At 41.7% G+C, this 19,144-nt stretch overlaps 5 protein-coding genes across 10 annotated transcripts; 2 read left to right on the top strand and 3 right to left on the bottom strand.

The window, feature by feature from the left end:
* Window positions 1-63: 63 nt before the first annotated feature.
* On the bottom strand, window positions 64-5,262 carry Rga (CCR4-NOT transcription complex subunit regena). Of its 5 annotated transcripts, none has more exons than XM_089464562.1 (9): window positions 4,697-5,262; window positions 4,199-4,633; window positions 2,455-2,590; window positions 2,192-2,388; window positions 1,865-2,117; window positions 915-1,463; window positions 633-837; window positions 394-558; window positions 64-324 (listed from the first exon to the last, which is right to left on the bottom strand). In XM_089464562.1, the coding sequence occupies exons 3-9, from the start codon at window positions 2,585-2,587 to the stop codon at window positions 105-107; spliced, it is 1,722 nt and encodes a 573-aa protein (XP_089320688.1). In that variant the 5' UTR covers window positions 2,588-2,590; window positions 4,199-4,633; window positions 4,697-5,262; the 3' UTR covers window positions 64-104. The 5 variants fall into 5 exon arrangements, with proteins under 5 accessions (XP_089320688.1, XP_089320681.1, XP_017873432.1 ...); XM_089464555.1 differs by having other exon boundaries at window positions 4,691-5,262; XM_018017943.2 differs by having other exon boundaries at window positions 1,883-2,117; window positions 4,199-5,262.
* A 111-nt stretch (window positions 5,263-5,373) lies between these two features.
* On the top strand, window positions 5,374-7,968 carry Atu (Another transcription unit). Its single transcript, XM_018017941.2, has 4 exons — window positions 5,374-5,647; window positions 5,704-5,773; window positions 5,829-6,474; window positions 6,541-7,968. The coding sequence occupies exons 1-4, from the start codon at window positions 5,617-5,619 to the stop codon at window positions 7,837-7,839; spliced, it is 2,046 nt and encodes a 681-aa protein (XP_017873430.1). The 5' UTR covers window positions 5,374-5,616; the 3' UTR covers window positions 7,840-7,968.
* Window positions 7,969-8,420: 452 nt separating this feature from the next.
* Spec2 (CDC42 small effector protein Spec2) lies at window positions 8,421-15,565 on the bottom strand. The gene is made up of 4 exons (XM_018017953.2): window positions 15,425-15,565; window positions 11,260-11,349; window positions 10,723-11,116; window positions 8,421-9,607 (listed from the first exon to the last, which is right to left on the bottom strand). The coding sequence occupies exons 2-4, from the start codon at window positions 11,295-11,297 to the stop codon at window positions 9,599-9,601; spliced, it is 441 nt and encodes a 146-aa protein (XP_017873442.1). The 5' UTR covers window positions 11,298-11,349; window positions 15,425-15,565; the 3' UTR covers window positions 8,421-9,598.
* Window positions 13,668-15,565, bottom strand: Dph4 (Diphthamide biosynthesis 4). 2 transcript variants are annotated; one of them, XM_018017951.2, is made up of 2 exons: window positions 15,425-15,565; window positions 13,668-14,310 (listed from the first exon to the last, which is right to left on the bottom strand). In XM_018017951.2, exon 2 carries the CDS (start codon window positions 14,308-14,310, stop codon window positions 13,717-13,719), a length of 594 nt encoding a protein of 197 aa, XP_017873440.1. In that variant the 5' UTR covers window positions 15,425-15,565; the 3' UTR covers window positions 13,668-13,716. The 2 variants fall into 2 exon arrangements, with proteins under 2 accessions (XP_017873440.1, XP_017873441.1); XM_018017952.2 differs by lacking the exon at window positions 15,425-15,565 and adding an exon at window positions 14,368-15,380.
* A 311-nt stretch (window positions 15,566-15,876) lies between these two features.
* RpL13A (ribosomal protein L13A) lies at window positions 15,877-17,474 on the top strand. Its single transcript, XM_018017950.2, has 3 exons — window positions 15,877-16,017; window positions 16,411-16,651; window positions 17,033-17,474. The coding sequence occupies exons 1-3, from the start codon at window positions 15,997-15,999 to the stop codon at window positions 17,386-17,388; spliced, it is 618 nt and encodes a 205-aa protein (XP_017873439.1). The 5' UTR covers window positions 15,877-15,996; the 3' UTR covers window positions 17,389-17,474.
* The last annotated feature ends 1,670 nt before the right edge of the window (window positions 17,475-19,144 follow it).

Here is a 19,144-nt window from a genome sequence, read left to right on the forward strand (position 1 = left end):
ATTACTCAAAAATCATACTTATATGCGTTAAAATTCGAAGAGAAAATGAAAAACATACATCAATTTGTTTTTGCTTTTTTCAAATTTTTTCAGTTTTATTATTATTATACAGACTGTCCATTCATAAACGCACTTATATTGGGACATTTATCTAATTTCTCGGCATCTATATGGAAAACCTTGGACAAACGTTTCCAACTTTGCGCATCAAAGTAATAGAAGGTGCCACGCTCTTTTGTACCATTTTTTTCATATTGATTAATGCCAGGAATTCGAGTTATCCAAATTTTCTCCTCAACATGATACCGCCACTCACGACTATGCCTATGTATATAAAAACAGAACAAAACTTTGGTTTCAGATAACTGAAAATCGATATGTAACGAAACTTACAATTCAGCAGCTGCCATCAATTGCATCATATCACCGATATTCGTATAGAACAGGAAAAACAGCAGATCCTCTTGCAGCTTTTTCAGTACCGGCGCTGTGAGCTTATCTCTAATCGCAAAATTGATCAGATATTCGGGTGGCACGCTGTACTCAACGTCTTGTGCTCTGTTATAAAAATGACAAATATTAAGGATTGTAACAATGGGTTCCGAATTCGATCCGATTGGGTAGCTGCTCACCTGCAGGGTTGTTCCACGAATGGGCCTGCGAATGTTGGATGCAAACTCTCCTGTGAATTAAGATTTAAGCCCAGGCCCGTTAGATCCGTGCCCAGCGACAATGTCACCAGATTGGGATCCGTTTCAGCTGCTCGGATAAACGTTAGCAGACCCACCATGCCAAACTGATTGTTCACCATGCTCGCTGGTATATTTGTGACCTTGCCTGTATTTAAGAATTGCGGAGAACCGAATTCGATTACCAAATGTGCTCATCAGATCAGATCATTTTCAGGTACTTACCATCTGGCGATGTTTGCACGCCGCTCTTCACAAGTTTATCATTGCTGGAATTATCATTCATATGCTCGCCGCCTGCTCCACTGCTTGTGGCGCTACCGAGGCCGCCGCCCATCATAACATTGTTTCCGGTAACACTGTTGGCGCCACCGCCTCCACCTGTGCCGCCCACTAATCCTACATGCGTCGCGTTCACTACACCGCTCGACCCGCTGCTGTTGCCGCCACCACCGCCAACAACAGCGCCGCCTAGACCGCTTCCAACGGCGCCGTGACCATTTCCACCAACGCCCACGGCGCCGGAGCTGGCCGAACCGCCGCCGCTGACCACAATTGAATTCATTGCCTTTTCCGTGCCATCCAGATTATTGTCTGTGACACCGCTTCCACTTCCTCCTCCGCTACCACCTCCAGAAGCGTTGCCAACGCCGCTGCTGCTACCCAACGTATTCGTTGTGCCATCCGAATTTTGGGTACCCGGTAACGCAGGAAAGTCCTCGTTCGACATCGTAAACTCCGATTGCTCTGACGTTGGTTGTTTGACCATGCCAACTGAAAGTAATACCATCAGTTCATTTGTTAGGGTGCATAAACTCATTTAAGAAACAGGTATGACAACCTGTTTCAGTGTACAGGGAAACCCTCATTTTACTTTGTTAATTCCAACACCAGTAAACAATGAGTACATACAAACTAAGTTAAGATTCACACAATGATTCGATAAAACTGAGTTCAACTAGTAAAATTGGTTAAAAGAGAAATGTAGAACGTTTAAATCATCTATCAGGTACATATAAGAAGTAACATATTAAAAACATAAGACTACATTGAAATGAAATACATGAACAGATAGATATATATAAGCAGAGCCAACCGCAACCAATTAAAATTGTAAACAATTAAGGTAACAGAAATTAATTTAAAAAAAAGGTGGATTTTCTTTTTGAACTCACAAGAGGTAAAGAAATTACCGTAGGGTTTGCTGCCCGGCGGCTGGAGGGTATTCGATTGGGGCAGTGTCTGATCGTTCTGGCCACGCGCATTCGTCAGCGAAGGGAACTCTGTGGGATCAAGCAGCGCTGGCGTTGCTGCGTCCGCCCCGCTGCCGCCTCCGAATACATGAAAGTTATTTAAAGGGCCTCCACCTGCACCACCGCCTGTGCCATATCCACCACGACCGGTTTGCATAAAGTTTCCCATGTTCGACTGTAACGCAAATATACAACAATAATGTTTATAGACGTGTAATTCATATTATCAGTGTTATCATCGCTATTTACCATGGGCCCGCTGCCCAAACCCTGCATGGCACGACGTTCCACAAACGGCCGTTGGCCAAATAGATTCGCATTGCGATTGCCACTCGATAACGCGGGACCACCAACCGATAACTGCACATTGCGATTCGGAGATAGCTGAGGCGGCTGTTGCGTTTGTTGACCGTAATTCGCAGCGCCGGGATAAGAGGTGCCGAAATCTAAATAAAAACAAGCAAAATTAATATATGCATATTATGAAATTTGCTAGTTAAGTTGACACTTACCGGTTTGGAACATGCCGGACGTGGGGGTTACATGGCCAGACATCGAGCTACCACCAAAGCCGCCCGTTGTGCGGCCTGTCAAAGCCGCGTTTGCTATGCTTCTCGGAGGTTGTTGAAAATTTAAATTCGCCATAATCTGGGGAAGCAGAAAAAGAAATAATTTGTACTACTATTAGTTTAGTTATATGTCTTTGAAACAGCGAATCACGCATTTATGCTGCCTAATTACGATAATTACATTGCATTAACAACTGATATTATGTTATCGATAACAGAAATAGTGATGTATTTGAATTGCGTATTTATGTTTTCCGCTAATTGATTTTAATTAGCAGTCTCAAATCCGTTATCGATAACAAAGCTAGCCCCAAAAGGTGAAAACATTATATTGTTATAGCACATCATCATGATGCAGCCGTGACGTGTTTTTGGCGCGCACAAAAATTGATATACATATCAGCCAATTGGACAACAACATCAACAAATCAAGCAAGGCCGGCTGTTGTTTATCACAAAAGTTTGCTGCAGCTGAGACAGACAGAGAAAGAGAGTGCGAGAGGGCCATAAAATATAAATATACATACATACATACATATGTATGCGAGCAAGAGGTCTGTGTCGCTGACTCAGTTAGATTCAAGGAGAGAAAACAGAACCCAAATCCCGCACATTTGATAACAAAAGTTGTGAGTGCAGATAATTATTGTGGCGCGTTGAAAATAACGCAAACATATGTTTAAAAATAAATATAAACAAGACAGATGGCGAACTACTCGGTTTCGCTGTCTGGCTTTAGCGTTGCCTTTGCTTTTGATTTTTGTTTTTTTTTTTCTTTGTTGATTTTTGGGGGCGGGTTTTTATTAATTTGCGGCTTCAATAAAGCCAAGGTCGCTTGAAATTTTTACGTAACTTTTGTCTCAAAGGCAGCAGCGATATTCAGATGTAATCAAGTTGTAACATCTACAAAAATGGAGGCGATAATAGTGAAATTGAATACAGAATAGGTAAACAAAGTGTCGTTCACTTTGCAACACTAATTTAAATTAAATGGCCGCACGAATATCAACAGCTGTAAAAAAGCCACAAAATGAATGGACACAGACAGTACATAAAATAAACACACACAAATCGGTATAAATATCGCTCAGACAAGACGTAGGATGCTCTGTCTGTGGGCTCTACTCAAAATGGCACACAAAAGAACGCACAAAAGGTAAATGAAAAAGGACGAAAAGAACTTGACACAGAGGATCAATATGGGTGTGTGTGTTGGTGTGATCGTGTTCATGAGTATGACTGTATGTGTATGTGCATACAATAAAAGATGCTACTTGTGTTGCTGATCTGCAATTAGCTCTGCCTGCACTTGTCTGTACCCAGCTCATTATTTATTTTCTTGTTCCTTTTGTTTTTCGAGCACCTTTTCATGCTCTCTTAGATACTTGTCGATTTGTTTGCGCTAACTTGCCAGATTTTGATTTGTCGATTACTTTACACTGTCGTTGATGCTGACCGTTCATTTATTCGCTCAATCACTATATGTACATACATATGGGTAACTTCATCAGCTGACCAATTTACGATTTGCAACACTGATTTCGCTTACAACAAAACACAGCGAATTCGACTATGGCCAATTAGCGTTTAGGGCTAGCCTTGAACAGCAAACTTAAGCAACAAATATACCTATGAATTGTGATTGACTGCGAATGCTAAAAGTTGTTGGATTTTACAGTACACTTACCTAAATGAACGATGGATGATAATGCTGCTGCTTCTTCCTCTTCTGCCACTGTTACTGCTAATGTTTTCCGACTACTGCTGTTACCAACAACAACATACACTGAATGGTTTGTTCTCACCGCATTTAACATTCCAAAGCGACTGGGACGTTGTTGTTGTTGTTTCTGACGCTTGCGTCGTCGTTTCGTCAGATGCTGCACCAACTGACGCTTACACTTTGTGAACTTGAATATATGCTCAGCTCTGATCACTCGATTCAGTTTCTTTTACTGTTACTTATAAATGGCACTCGTCGCACATACACAACGGCACACGGGCTAGCAGGATATACACTCTCATACACACGGTCACCCACACGAGGATGAAGATGATGCGCAAAGTGTAACCGCAACGTGAGGAGAGAGGTTAGTTGGTATTTTTCCGCGCCGTATCGTCCCTAAATATATTGCACATATATATATATGTATATGTAAATATATATGTACGCACGTACACTCACGCTGTGTATTGGTAACTGTGTATTGGTGTACTTTACTTCGTCGTGCCTACCCGAGAGCAGGAGTACCGAAGGTTTGCCTAGCAGCGCAAAGCGGCGACTACAGAATTTTTAACTGCTGCACTGTCGTCCGTTGCGAAACGTCCATTAATAAGTTTTTCCTTCCAATGTCGTTTTGCTTAGTTCGGCCTTTTTTCTGTTAGTTTGCCTTGGTTTATATATATTATGTTGGTTTTATTTGTAAGTAAATAATTGCTTGCTATTGCGCTGTTGCCACTGCTTCTTCTTCCTTCACTGCTTCCACAGAATGTGTGTGTGTGTGTATGTCTCTGTCTTTGTTTTCTCAGTTCATTGAAATTTCACCCGAACGCGAATTTGGGATAAATTCGCTTCGCGATTTGCGCACCTTTTACGCCGCGCAGAAATTAACGCACGTTTATTTAAAATAGACTAATGCCTATTTATTGTATATACAATAATATAAACGACTTTTGAGCGCTCGAAAAACGCTTAAAATGTACACAAAATACGTTCCGCAAAAACTTTTGTGGCTCGTCACATACGAATACAAATACACAAAAGACGGAGATAGATGATGGGTATCGGTGCAGCATTGTTATCGATAGTGGCGTTCATAGTAGCAACAGCAGGGTTGCACATAACGATTTAGGCCTGCTATACACGGCGAGCTGTTCATAAATATGGTATTTAAATATAATATGATAACTTGCTTATAAAGAAATAAATAACAAATTTGCTAGTGAAAAAGCGCTGCTGTTTAATTAGTTATATCCGGCTTTTTTAACGAAGCATATGAATTGATTTCACGAAAACTTTGTCTGCACGTGCCTGAGCCGCATATCTTGTTATTCGCATTTGTGACAGTGTCAATTTATTCACTTGAAATAAGATTACTTTAAAACATGGGCGACCCAAATTCAGACGATGAAAGCGGTAAGTACACTATTATATATTTAGCTGTACCAGCTGTACTTAAAAGGCTCTTAAAGGTTCTGGATCCGGTTCCAGTCGAAGTGGAAGCCGTAGCCGTAGCGTCACACCGCAACGCAGTGCACCAGGGTATGTTTTTACTACCTGTTAAAATTATATTATTAATGACATATTACCCTTTTAGTTCGCCTCGCAGCCATAAGTCGGGCAGTGGCAGTGATCGTTCACGCTCTGGATCGAGAACCTCGCGTTCGCGCTCTGGCTCAGGCTCGCCGCATAGTCCACGCTCCGGCTCCGCAGCCAGTCGACGCTCGCGCTCGGGCTCGGCTCATAGTCCACGCTCTGCATCTCCACACAGCCAGCACTCCGGCTCACCTGATAGCAAGCGTTCTCATTCTCGTTCCCGTTCTCGTTCCCATTCACGTTCCCGCAGCGGCACACCCCATAGCAAGCACAGTGGCACGCCCCATAGCAAGCGCAGTGGCAACGAGGACTCCCGTTCTAACTCCCCCAACCTGCAAATCGATGATCAACGTGCCAATTCAAAGAGCAAAAGCCGCAGTCGCAGTGGCAGTCGTACTTCCCGATCTAAGTCTAGATCTCGTTCTCGTTCACACTCCCGCTCCAAGTCGGGCACACCTCATTCGGGTCGCACCTCACGTAGCCGAAGTGGCTCCGCTTCTGGATCGGGTAGTGATATTGGCGTGCCCAAGAAGAAGCCGCGTCGTCAAAGCAATTCTGATAACGAAAAACCTGATGGCGACAACACATCGCCCTCAAAAGCAAAGAAGGCTCGGCTGATTGACTCTGATAGCGATGAGGACGAACCGGTAGGTCAATGAGGGTTCTCTGTTGTCTGAAGTGATCGTATTCATTTATCCTTTGACTATTTGCAGCCTAAAACAGCGCCTGCCGCATCTGATATTTTTGGTGATGCGGACGACATCAGTGACGACGAGGACACAGCGACCGCCGTGCGCAAATCCCCAGCAGGCAGCTTGGCTCGGTCGCGCAGCCGTAGTAAGAGTAAATCGCGTTCACGCAGTGGCTCAGTAAGCCGATCACGTAGTCGTTCTCGCTCACGCTCTCGCGACGCAGAGCCGCGTCAAGCCGTGCCCAAGGAAGATGAACCAGAACCGTTGCCAGAGACGCGCATTGATGTAGAGATACCGCGCATATCTGCCGATCTGGGCAAAGAACAACATTTCATTAAGTTGCCCAATTTCTTGTCTGTGGTCACACATCCCTTCGATCCGGAGACATACGAGGACGAAATCGACGAAGAGGAGACCATGGACGAGGAGGGCCGGCAGCGTATCAAGCTCAAGGTTAGCAACACCATCCGTTGGCGTGAGTATATGAATAACAAGGGCGAAATGGTGCGTGAATCAAATGCGCGTTTCGTGCGCTGGTCCGATGGCAGCATGAGCCTGCATCTGGGCAACGAGATCTTCGATGCGTATCGTCAGCCGCTGGTGGGCGATCACAACCATTTATTCATCCGTCAGGGCACAGGTCTGCAGGGTCAGTCTGTGTTCCGGACCAAGCTAACCTTCCGGCCGCATTCAACTGAGTCGTTCACACACAAGAAGATCACCATGTCGCTGGCGGATCGATCGACCAAGACGAGCGGCATTAAGATACTCACGCAGGTGGGCAAAGATCCCACCACAGATCGCTACTCGCAACTAAAGGAGGAGGAGGCCAAACTGCGCTTGGCCATGCGCACCCAACACAAGGCGCAGCCCAAGAAGAAAAAGGCTGGGGCCGGCGAACCACTCATTGGTGGCGGCGGCAACTCGTCATATCAGCACGACGACGGCAGCGACGATGAGAATGCAATCAGTTTAAGCGCCATCAAAAATCGTTACAAAAAGGGCGGCAGCGGCGGCCAGGCGGAGCCAAAGGCCTCAACCATTTACTCCTCAGACGAAGACGAGGGCTCGGACTTTGAGGCGCGACGCAGCAAGAAGGTAAACAAGGCAAAGGCCAGCAAAGCACTGCGCGACTCCGACAGCGAATCTGACGCCGGCAGTGGCAAAAGCAACGACCGCGCTGCAGGCGCCAACAGTCGCAGCGGCAGCGGCAGTGGCAGTGGCAGCGACAACGAAAGCCGTAAGTCAGGCAGCGGCAGTGGCAGCGGTTCCGGTTCCGGCAGTGGCAGTGGCAGTGGAAGCGGCAGCGACAATGAATAGTTTTTGAATGAAAGAATGAGAAATTGAGTGTTCCATAATATGTATAAGCATTATGGAATCCTGAACACTAGGTTAAATATCTGTTTCAAGTAAGTTCTTTAAGCAAAATAAAACGAAATTGTCCAAAAACTGTCTTTCTTTGTCGACTATTAAGATAATATCCAAATCTGATTGTAACGAAAGTTATGTCGTAACTTAAGTAATTAGTTCACAGATGATATTATCCAGTCATATAATGCTCTATAGGCTTGCTCAACAGAATTTATATTATATAAGATAATACATATTTTAAGCCCTAATGTCTTATACTCTCCATCTCATCGGGCTCATTTGTGTTATTTATATTACTCCTGGATATTTGACACTTCCCAACACAAAAAGGGACTCCGCGTAAAATATGTGAATATTCGATAGCCCGATTATTATTATTAACCATAATGCAATGTGTATTTTCTTTTCTATATATATATTTCCATAAATTATTGCTTAAATATCCTTTTTTTTTTTTTACAGAATTAGTCTATGTCGTTAACAGACGACGTTTTCAACCCAAAAATACATAATTTTATATTTGTTACATATTTTTCTTTTTTTTTTTTTTTTTTTTTTTTTTTTGTTTACTTATTTATATATTATATATATCTACAACTGCAGTGGATTTGTAATGAATGTTTAAGGGGGATTTCTCTCTATATAGGTACACGTTCTATACTATATTCTGCATTGGTTGAATCGGTTTTATAAATATTCTTGTATACATGTAAATATAACTCTAAAAAAGTAGTTACAATATCTTTCATTCTGATTTATAAACAAATATTCGAGTTTCATAAATATCATAAATTATACATTTTGTTTTTGTTTATTTTCTGCTTTTTGGAAAATTGATTGTGCGACAATTTAATATTATTATATTACTTTTCATTTAAAGCTTTGAACATTATATAAATGCTAAATCAGCTCTGTAAAATTGCTTTTTGCTTAGTCAACGAGCACAACAGTTGATATATACTACAGACAGCTATTAATTATACATATACATCATATATATATATATATATATATATAAATATATCTACCATCTCGATCAGTGTGGCATTACGCAATTTGAAATAAGGCAGTTGTGTTCTCTGGGTTTTACAATGGAAAATGATGTTACATCTATTCATATTTTGTTTGCATGTCGCATGCTCTATAGGAAAAAATAAACTGCACAATGATCTTAACTGATCTGGTTTTGGCATTAAGTACAATATGTATTACCGAAAAAAAAACCAACTTTGGATTCACTGTGAACTGTTTTTAGATTACAAATTTGCATTTTTTGTGATTTTTCATCTATATAATACTCACAAAAAGGGCATACACAGTTCTTATGTCTACACAGTTCTCGGTTTAGAGTACCGACTTATAGCTAATTCGCCTGATCTTTATGTAAATAGTAGCTGGTACATTATGGAGTCCATTGTCAGTTCTCATATTCCACATGCTTCTTATTCGTCTTCTTGTTGTTGTTCTTGGTGTGTGGAACCTATTTCCGTTGTCAGCAACCACGCAGTTGGTTCCTCCATCTCCTCCTTCGATTAGTCACCATCGCTGCCTGATAACACGCTCGCGTTTAACAAACAATTATTTAAATACAAGATTGCTGTATTTCCTTTATAGTTATTATATTTTTCTTCTTCTTCGACTTTGGTTGTTGTTTTGAAGAAAATTGCACAAAATGCTTTTAATAGCCGTTGGTTGTGGAGGTTTTCCATCAGCAGGCCTGCAAGGCGAGAGAAATAAATAAAGAATGATAATATATGCACATACAGTGAGGGCTCAATATAACGAACATGTTTCGCAAATAAACAGCTTGTGAGCTGAGCAAACAGAGTCCTTAATCAGTCTGGTGAAAAATTAAGTTCACGTTGTTCACCACCGAGAGCTTTTACTGTACATTTAATCATTTATTGTTGTTGTTGTTGTTGTCGTCTGTAGTTTAAGTGATGTACTAGACCGTGGCCACAGCTAGAACTGGGGCCGGGCACTTGATATTGTTTAATACTTGAAATAAAAGAGAGCTACGACACGAACGAACCTGGACTGGCTGTCAGTGCAGCAGGCGGAGATCTTATCACCAAATGGTTGCATGGCATGAACGTATGTAGACAAATGCGACTAATACTAATGCCATGAAACTTAATTGAACATTTCGACTAAACTTGGGTGTGGATCTTAATCACACAAACACACATATACATAACAACACCTGATGTTTGCCTCTGGGGTAGAGAGCATCGACCTCTTGAGCTTGGCCTGTCTGTCTTTTGGGACGAGGCAATCCAATTGTTTATCAAGTTTAACAACTCAACCCGCTGCTTATCGGGCCAAAAAAAAAGTTGTCAACTTGGCGTCTTTGCTTTAGCCTTAAACTTAATTTTGAGTTAATATAAATCAGATGCAGCTTAAATTTAATGACTAAGGCTAGAAGCTTTCCATAAAGATTGGTGACATAAATTATTTTTATATATTATAATCAGAGCTTTTCCCTCCATAGTTATAATTGATTTTGTTGAACTGAATGAAATATATTTAAGCTAAGCCTGAATTAAGTTGAAGACTCTGCTGTCATTTGGCTACACCTTGAACGGACAACAACAACTGTAAATGTAACAACAACAACGACAACGAAACCACCGTAACCACCAACCAATGGTTGTCACCTTACGTCGGTGCTAAGTGTTAACGTTTCGAATTGCAATCAGCGTGATTCGCACATTAAATGTACCCAACAATAGCAGAAACTCAAATGGATGACTCAATCCATCCAAGTAGATCTCTACTTGTGCAGCACTCCACCGCCCCCCATTCCAGTGATTCACTGTAGCAACGACTTACGTGCAGCGAATGTATCGAGTTTGTCTCATAGCCGCCCTTGCTCTGCATTTGAGTTGAGATCGCGTTCAGCCGATTGGCGGACAGCTCCACATCGGCGGATCCAATGTGTCCGGTGTGCACGAAATTCGTAGGATTCCCGATCATCGAGCGATCGATTCGCAGGCGTTGATGAGGTCGGCGAGAAGGGGAGCGCTGCTGTTGGAAACAGCATGAGAACCATTGCAGCCAAATTTCGCCAGTAGATGCCATTTTTTGTGCTGCCTTTTTGGACGGCCGTTGCTCAGTCTTATAAAGGTTGTTGTGGTTGTTGTTATTGTTGTTGTTGCCGTTGGGTTTGACACTTCCGCTTCCGGCCAGGTTGAAGTCTTTGCGTTGGCGTGGAGCACGCGCTTGCCTGGAAAATAACAATGAGGCAGAATCAGATTAGTTAAACAGTGAAAACTGCCATGAAGATCTGGCTAAGATATAGGTTAGATTGCCTTTCATTCAAAGTAAATACAAGTTGGATTTGGTTCGTTAATAGAGCATTCACTGTACTTTAAATGTTCCTCTCGATCCGCTCCAATTGTTGCCATCTTTTCACCAGGCCACGCACAATCCGCACAACACCTTCAAATCGAGACGAAACTGTTGAAATGCAGAACACAATTCCAAATGAGACTGACTGTGCCTCCGAGGTTTGAAATAAAAGCAACAATTAATTGGCACTTTTGTGTAATTAAAATCGAAAGAAAGACACAAAGCGTAGACAAAAGAAAAGATTGTGAGCAGTATGGTAAAAAAAAAAAAATGAAAGAGAGAGAAAACAACAACAACAACAATAGCTTAATAACAATAAAAAAAAAGAAACAACAGAAAAGACCTACTCCGGCACTGGCACAGGCAGTGGGCAAGCTGCATTTGCCTTTATCACTCACTCACTTATGAATATCATTTTGCGGTTTTCTTTGGCTGTTCTTTCACAATTCAGCTGAATCAATAAATACATATGTGTGTGAATCATTTCGATGGACAGACATGCACTTAACAATTTATGCAAAATAAAATATATATTTAATTGAATATTTTCTGTGGCATTGCAAAATTTTAAAATAGCATCTTTGAAAGCTTTACAATACTGGTTGAATGCTCATTTCAAAATGAACTTTTCATTCTTTTACCAATTGTCAGAATACTGTATAACAGAATACTATATAACAGTTCGTATCAATGACAGACTGTCGAACAGTCTGTCGCCTGGCTGCACGCAATTTCCTGGCCCACAAACTTCTTGGGCTTTCTTTACAAAAAACCTAACGCGTGTTAGTTGTTGTTACTTTTTTTTTGTCTCTTATTTGCAGCCGGTGTTTTATGTTTCGTTTGTCTCTGCCATTTTCTTGGGCAATTAAAGCTGCTCGAGCGTCTTTAATGCGCAGTGAAAACGAAATGAAAGTGGTAGACGGAGACGGTTGACGAGCTGGAGCTGGAGTCGGAGCTGGAGCTAGTGTTGAATCTGAGTTCGTTTTAATAATGTGTGGGCCATTGCACACATACATACACATTTACACACGGCCGCTATCTTTAAAATCGTAGCGCGTGTCACAACAACAGTACGTAACAATAGTAGTAGGAGAGATGGAGAAAAGAGAGTAAGAAAGGGGAGAGAGAGAGAGACATCTACAGGAACTGAAGCCGCTAAAGCGTTTCAATTTTTGTGTGTCAAAAGGTTATTAAAGTAAGAGATGCTAAAGAGATAAACGTAAACGCACACATATACACAATAGAGCACAATTGCACGTGTCTTAGTTCATGCTAAGTCGCTTTTGTTTTCCACGTCAGTCGGCGGAATTAATAAGTGGAAATCGAGTCGCTACTTGTATCGAGCTGAAAACGAAAGCTCAGACACCGCTAATTATCAATAAAGCACACGCACTTATGCACTAAACATGTGCGAGCGAGCAAGCGATAGCCAAGAGAGCTGTTAGGAGAGGAAAACAGCATGCAAATTACTTTGCAATAATATACAATAAACCAATATAAAATTGCCAGTGAGCGTGTAGCGTATAGAGGTAAATGTTTATATTTGTATTTTTGTGCACGCTGACATCATCAGATCAGTAAAAGCAAGGCGAGGTTATTCGAATTCGAAAAATATATGTATTGTATGTAAAAATAAAAAAAATATTTGACAGTAATTACGTTAAAATACATACACCACAAAAGCCGCTTAAATGTGTGTAAATAGCCGTAATAAATATATGTACGAATGTACACATATCTAAAATGGATTTAGTTGAGGTAACGGTTCACTGTTGAAAACTGTTATTTGTAGCCATTTCTAGAACTTAAGCGATTCGACAGAAAAAGTCAACAAACTTTGCTGTTCAGTTAAAAATACTATCCAACTTCAAACAGCTGTGTAGAAAGAGACGTGAAATTAAATGAACAGCATCAATTTAACTGCACAGTGGAGCAACACAACCCAAAATTAACCCGCATAAGCTGCCACATTACGCCTGAGTGGGGGAAGCAGTTTTATCGGTTTTTCTCGTTTTTTTGGCTAGACCTAATCGCATTTGGCAATTTGAATGTGGCCCACATAACACCCGAAGACAATTCACACGCGTCAGAGACATAAACAGCATTAATAAAGACGTTTATTTTGCACAACGGAAATGAAAAATGGTTGACAGTGACTGCAATCCCAAATTATGTGTACACGATACCAAAATATTACATCATTTCATTTGGTGTGCTTTGGCGTTGGGCAAGCAACAAGAAATGAAAAGAAAGGAAGGGCATTAAGTATGCACGATACAACCAGTTTTGCGTGCATATAAAAATGAGTCGCTGGGCCCAAGGTTCAAGAAACTGATTAAAAGCGACAACAATCAGCGCTTAATTCGATAGCTCGAATCAATATTGCTATTGTTTCCTATTTAAAGCCACAAACGATAAAAGAACGGTTTGGTTTTACAATTTATTTACATATATGTATATGTGGGTATTACAGTTTTATGATATATTTGCGTCTGGTTTCACAATTATCACTAGAGAACATTCGCTGCACTCGACAATCATTTCACTTGCCCTCGGCTGCTGCTCTCTTTGTGACTCATCGTCCAGCAGCACGTATTGTCCGCCGCAGCGACAATCATACGCATAGGCCGAGCTCCACTTTGCTGCTGCTGCTGGTGCTGTTGTTGTTGCCGACTCTTTGTCTGTCTCGATTTCATTCTCATTCTCACTCTCCCCCTCTTCGTCGTCTTCAGCCATTTCGACGCGAGTTCTGTGCATGTCGCTTAGCGTTACGCTGGCATAGATATTGTTGTGTTTTTCAAACTTCGACTGCAATAATTCGGCATCATAGTGTTTACGCTTTATGGGATCTTTAAGCGTATTCCAGGCTTCGTTTATCGCATTGAAATTATTGTCGCTCTCTCGATTGGGGTCGCTCTCGTTCGCGGTTACAGTTACAGCTACAGTTTGTTGTTGTTGTAATTTATCGGGATGACATTGTAGTATTAATTGCTTATAATTGCGCTTAAGCTCTTCAAATGTTGCCGTTGCGTTCGCATTAAGCAGTTCATAGAAGTTCAAGTTAGACATCTGCAAGATTAAATAAAATACAGCCCGTTTATATACATAAATATATTATATACTTACATTTAGAATTAAATTATATTCTTGTTGTTTCACATGTTTCTAGCACGTTAATCAGCAGCGCGACAAATCGTAACGTTTACCACCACTGGCAACGGCACTGAGCTGATCAGCTGATCGTTCTCTTTTATCACTGAGACTCTGATTGGAATTTTATAAATCCTATAAAAAGCACTTTGAGTCCACAATATGCATACACACGCATTTATCAATACATATGCATACGAGAGTTAGGAGTCATCATTTTCCTTTGTGACCGAAGAGTGACACGAATAAAGAAAAGGAGTGTTTGTTGCTAGGCGTTGATATAATGAACACGCATTTAATTTCACTATATTGAATACATAAAAAAAAAGAATTCCATTTTCTGTTTTTGTTTTTGTGTCTATTTTTCCTTCGCATGTTAGCTGAACATAATTCAGCAAATCTCATTAATGCCGTTATAAAGCCAGCGTTCGTCTATTAAGTTGTCATTGGCAACACAAACCAAAACACAAACACTCACACACACACTCAAACCCACCGAATTTTGTCGCGAAAAAGTAGAACATTCAAATTGTCAAAAAGCAAGAGTCAAGCGACAATTGCACTTGGAGAGGAAACAAGGTTAAGAAACTGGTTCGACAACAACAAACCAACACAAAACAACCAAAAGACATGTGAGGTGAACGCTGAAAAGAAAAACAAGTAAATTGTCCAACGCATGCATTGACCCAATTTAAAAATTAGCAAAAGGAAAAAGTAAACCACAAGACGGATGAAAACTTGCGCCTCCGAAAATAGGGGGAAAGGCATAACGTCAAAAGATAGTTAAACGGGTCAGCTCAAGGGAGTGTGTGTGTGAGAGAGAGAGAAAGGAAACGAGAGAATGCACAAAGCTATTCAACAATTTTTTTTATTTAATAAATTGCATTTAATCAAATAGCAAGAATAATACTGCATTATTGTATCAAACAACATTGTCGGCATGTTAACACAATTAAAATTTGTATGCCAATGAGCAACCTGCCCCCGCCCTCCCCTCCGGAGCATATACATTTATAATAAAATAAAGACTTGCCTTATAAGGTGTTGACTTTTAAATCGTCGATGTTCTGCTAGTGCTGATGCCGACGTCGCTGCTATGCTGCTGATCCCGTTGGTTTATTGCTTATTTGTTGTTTCTGATTTGGGGGGCAAATTGAACAGAATAAGAGCACACACCTACACACGGACACAAAGCTCTTTACTTAGATCTTTGTGTGCTTAACACACTTTTTGCACAAGCACACACACACACGCGTTAAATTTGCATTAATATTGCTTGGTAGCACGTTTTCAATAAATATTTATTTATATTTTCGTCTCATTTAGTTTTATTGTAAACAAATTGGCACCGCGAGAGCCAAACGATCCGCTTTGGCCGCCGTCTAAAATACACCTAACAATAAATCTTAAAACGGAGTGACCATACACAAAAAAATAAAACGATACATCAAAATTAGTAATCGATAATATACGATTGTCAACAATAGCGATTTCATACCTGTATCAAGGAGCTTTTGTTTCTATGCAACTGGTCAAAGCAACCCTGCTGTATGACGCTTGAGCTGTCAAAGCTGTTTCCGCTTTCTTTCCGTGCGGTTCTTAAACATGACTGGTTTAACGAATAGGGTAAGTGCCAGAATTTTGGCAAATAAAACTATGTTTGCGGGATGGGGCAATGTTACAAATGTGTGCAAAATACTCATGAAACTGTGTGCTATGTATAAATGTGCATTATTGTGGACTTAAACTGTGATGTAGCGTTGTGTTTTAGTTCATAAAAGTTGTGTTCGTGTACACGTGCCCAATCCCAGTCAAAAAAATGGCAGGCGCGGAAGTGCTACTTAAAATGGATAGTTGCATGTGAGGAGCAAGTGCTTTAAATTTTGTTGTTGATACCAAATGGATATGTGAAATTCAATTATCTATTTTATGAATCTGCACACATTTGTTTATGCCCTGTCGCTCAACATAACCTAATTTTTTGTTGTAAATGCTAAAACAAATTTGTTTTTATTATAGACCGTTGTTATCGATGGACGCGGCCATTTGCTTGGCCGCCTGGCCTCCGTGGTAGCCAAGTACCTGTTGCAAGGCGGCAAGGTGGCTGTTGTGCGTTGCGAGGAGCTGAACCTTTCTGGTCACTTCTACAGAAACAAAATTAAGTTTTTGGCCTATTTGCGCAAACGCTGCAACGTTAACCCAGCGCGTGGTCCCTTCCACTTCCGTGCTCCATCCAGAATTTTCTACAAGGCTGTACGAGGTGCGTTATGGTCAAGTCAAGTTATGTCAAGCCTCACAGTTTGTTGTTGACCATGATGTGCAAAATTTATTACCTACATTATTTGAACGTAGAGAAAAGCCGTGTAAACAAAACCGAACTGAGTGCAGACAATTCTAATATTCTATAAAATATTTGTAAGCTATAAACCTTTACTAATTGTTGTTATTCTTATTGCAGGTACGTTTGTGCAACCTTAGCTGATCAGGTTCAGCTCTTACCATGATGATTAATTAATATCTTACCTACATTATTTGAACGAGAAATCGTGTAACCAACAAACAACTGATCCCTACAGTCACTTTAATATCTATATAATACCCATTGAATATTTCGCTAATATATATTCTTTTGGCATTCCAGGCATGATCCCACACAAGACCAAGCGTGGCCAGGCTGCTCTCGCTCGTCTGCGTGTCTTCGATGGTATTCCATCGCCCTACGACAAGCGTCGCCGTGTTGTTGTACCCATTGCTCTGCGCGTGCTGACCCTGCGTTCCGACCGTAAATACTGCCAGGTTGGACGTCTGTCGCACGAGGTGGGCTGGCATTACCAGGATGTGATCAAGAGTTTGGAGCGCAAGCGCAAATCCAAGCTCCGCATCACCCTCAAGCACAACAGAGAGATGAAGAAGTTGACAGCGAAGGCGCGCGAGAACATTGCCAAGGCTGCTGAACCCTTCAACAAGATTATCAAGTCATATGGCTACGAGTCTTAAGAAGCGCCCACACAACAACAATACGAGCAGCATATTCGTAGCGGTTTTTTTAAAGAGAATAAAAACAACATCTAAGTTTAAAAAAACAGTGCAATTCGTTTGATATTATAACAACAAAATTTAGAAACAATAGTGGAACTTGTTTATTACATTCCAATCAGTTGGGTTCCGGAGTGGCAAGTGGAAAGCTTTGCACAGCTGATCGGAGAAAGCTTTCTCAACAAAATCAGCTGTGCTTATAAGGCTATCGTTCTAGCTTATTATCGATACCACCTGCCATAGGTCGTTTGGATCGCAGCTTGTGATGTCGACTTTCAAGGACAAAGTAATTATTGTGACCGGCGCCAGCTCTGGCATTGGAGCAGCGGCAGCTGTCCATCTAGCTAGTTTGGGTGGCCTGCTCACCATCGTTGGCCGCAATGTGGACAAACTAAAGGAGACAGCGGATAATATTCTGGCTGCTGGTGGCGCTGCTCCGCTGCAGCTGCAGGCGGACATGGACAAGGAAGCGGATGTGGAGCAAATTGTTAAGGCTACGGTGGCTAAGCACGGACGTATCGATGTGCTGGTCAACAATGCGGGGATATTAGAAAGAGGTACCATTGAGAATACTTCTTTGGGTCAGTACGATCGCGTGATGAACACCAATGTACGTGCTGTCTACCAGCTAACCATGTTGGCTACACCAGAGCTGGTGAAGACCAAGGGCAACATTGTTAATGTGTCCAGCGTGAACGGCATACGCTCCTTTCCCGGCGTTTTAGCTTATAACATCTCTAAGGCAGCCCTGGACCAGTTCACGCGCTGCGTCGCCTTGGAGCTGGCTGCCAAGGGCGTGCGTGTGAACTCCGTCAACCCTGGCGTGATTATCACAGAAATACACAAGCGTGGTGGAATGGACGAGGCAACCTATCAACAATTTTTGGAGCATTCGAGGACTACGCATGCCTTGGGTCGGCCCGGTGACGTAAAGGAGGTAGCCACAGCGATTGCGTTTTTGGCCAGCGATGCTGCCAGTTTTACTACGGGAGTAACCCTAGCCGTAGATGGCGGCCGACACGCCATGTGCCCACGTTAAAATTGTATCTTAAAGCATGTATATTTTGGCATTTATTAAAAATAGTAGCAATACTCAGCATATACAACTCAATTAGCGACTTTAATCACGATTTAAATTTAGCACGAGTGAGAGCAAAAACAAAAATAGTGGTTTATTGATTTAACTTGTTATCGACTTGAATTCGATTCGAATTTCACAACTTTGAACTTGAATTTATCTAATTATTCTTGCTACCTTTTGCGTGATCGGCAACACTGGCTCGACTCACCGAATGAATTCTTATCGGCTTTCTGCCTACTGACAACATCAATGTCAAATGGCCGAATCATTAGTGATTGAGCCACTACTAAAGCCAGTCGCATCACCTAGCGCAGCATAAATATGCCAAATTTCAAAGATAAGGTAATCATTGTGACAGGTGCCAGCTCTGGCATTGGTGCAGCCACTGCCGTACACCTGGCCAGCCTCGGCGGCCTTTTGGTAATTGTGGGCCGCAATGTGGAAAAACTGAAAGAAACGGCGGATAATATTCTGTCTGTGGGCGGTGCGCCGGCACTGCAGGTGCAAGCGGACATGGACAAAGAGGCGGATGTAGAGCAGATTATGGCAGCCACGTTGAAGCAGTATGGAAGACTGGATGTGCTGATCAACAATGCCGGCATCATCGAAATGGCCACCATTGAGACCACATCTCTG

Source organism: Drosophila arizonae, chromosome 2, assembly GCF_054131065.1.
Source record: "Drosophila arizonae isolate 15081-1271.41 chromosome 2, UAZ_ARI_1.0, whole genome shotgun sequence".
Lineage (NCBI taxonomy): Eukaryota > Metazoa > Arthropoda > Insecta > Diptera > Drosophilidae > Drosophila > Drosophila arizonae.

Excerpts from the sequence above, each read along its gene's own strand:
- Rga (XM_089464562.1), bottom strand. The coding sequence starts at position 2,587 with ATGGCGAATTTAAATTTTCAACAACCTCCGAGAAGCATAGCAAACGCG. Across the intron at positions 2,389-2,454 it reads GTCCGGCATGTTCCAAACCG|ATTTCGGCACCTCTTATCCC; the intron begins GTAAGTGTCAAC and ends GTTTTTATTTAG. Across the intron at positions 1,464-1,864 it reads CGGTAATTTCTTTACCTCTT|TTGGCATGGTCAAACAACCA; the intron begins GTGAGTTCAAAA and ends TATTACTTTCAG.
- Atu (XM_018017941.2), top strand. The coding sequence starts at position 5,617 with ATGGGCGACCCAAATTCAGACGATGAAAGCG. Across the intron at positions 5,774-5,828 it reads CCGCAACGCAGTGCACCAGG|TTCGCCTCGCAGCCATAAGT; the intron begins GTATGTTTTTAC and ends TTACCCTTTTAG. Across the intron at positions 6,475-6,540 it reads ATAGCGATGAGGACGAACCG|CCTAAAACAGCGCCTGCCGC; the intron begins GTAGGTCAATGA and ends GACTATTTGCAG.
- Spec2 (XM_018017953.2), bottom strand. The coding sequence starts at position 11,297 with ATGGCAACAATTGGAGCGGATCGAGAGGAACATTTAAA. Across the intron at positions 11,117-11,259 it reads GATCGAGAGGAACATTTAAA|GCAAGCGCGTGCTCCACGCC; the intron begins GTACAGTGAATG and ends GTTATTTTCCAG.
- Dph4 (XM_018017951.2), bottom strand. The coding sequence starts at position 14,310 with ATGTCTAACTTGAACTTCTATGAACTGCTTAATGCGAACGCAACGGCA.
- RpL13A (XM_018017950.2), top strand. The coding sequence starts at position 15,997 with ATGACTGGTTTAACGAATAGG. Across the intron at positions 16,018-16,410 it reads TGACTGGTTTAACGAATAGG|ACCGTTGTTATCGATGGACG; the intron begins GTAAGTGCCAGA and ends TTTTTATTATAG. Across the intron at positions 16,652-17,032 it reads TTTCTACAAGGCTGTACGAG|GCATGATCCCACACAAGACC; the intron begins GTGCGTTATGGT and ends TTGGCATTCCAG.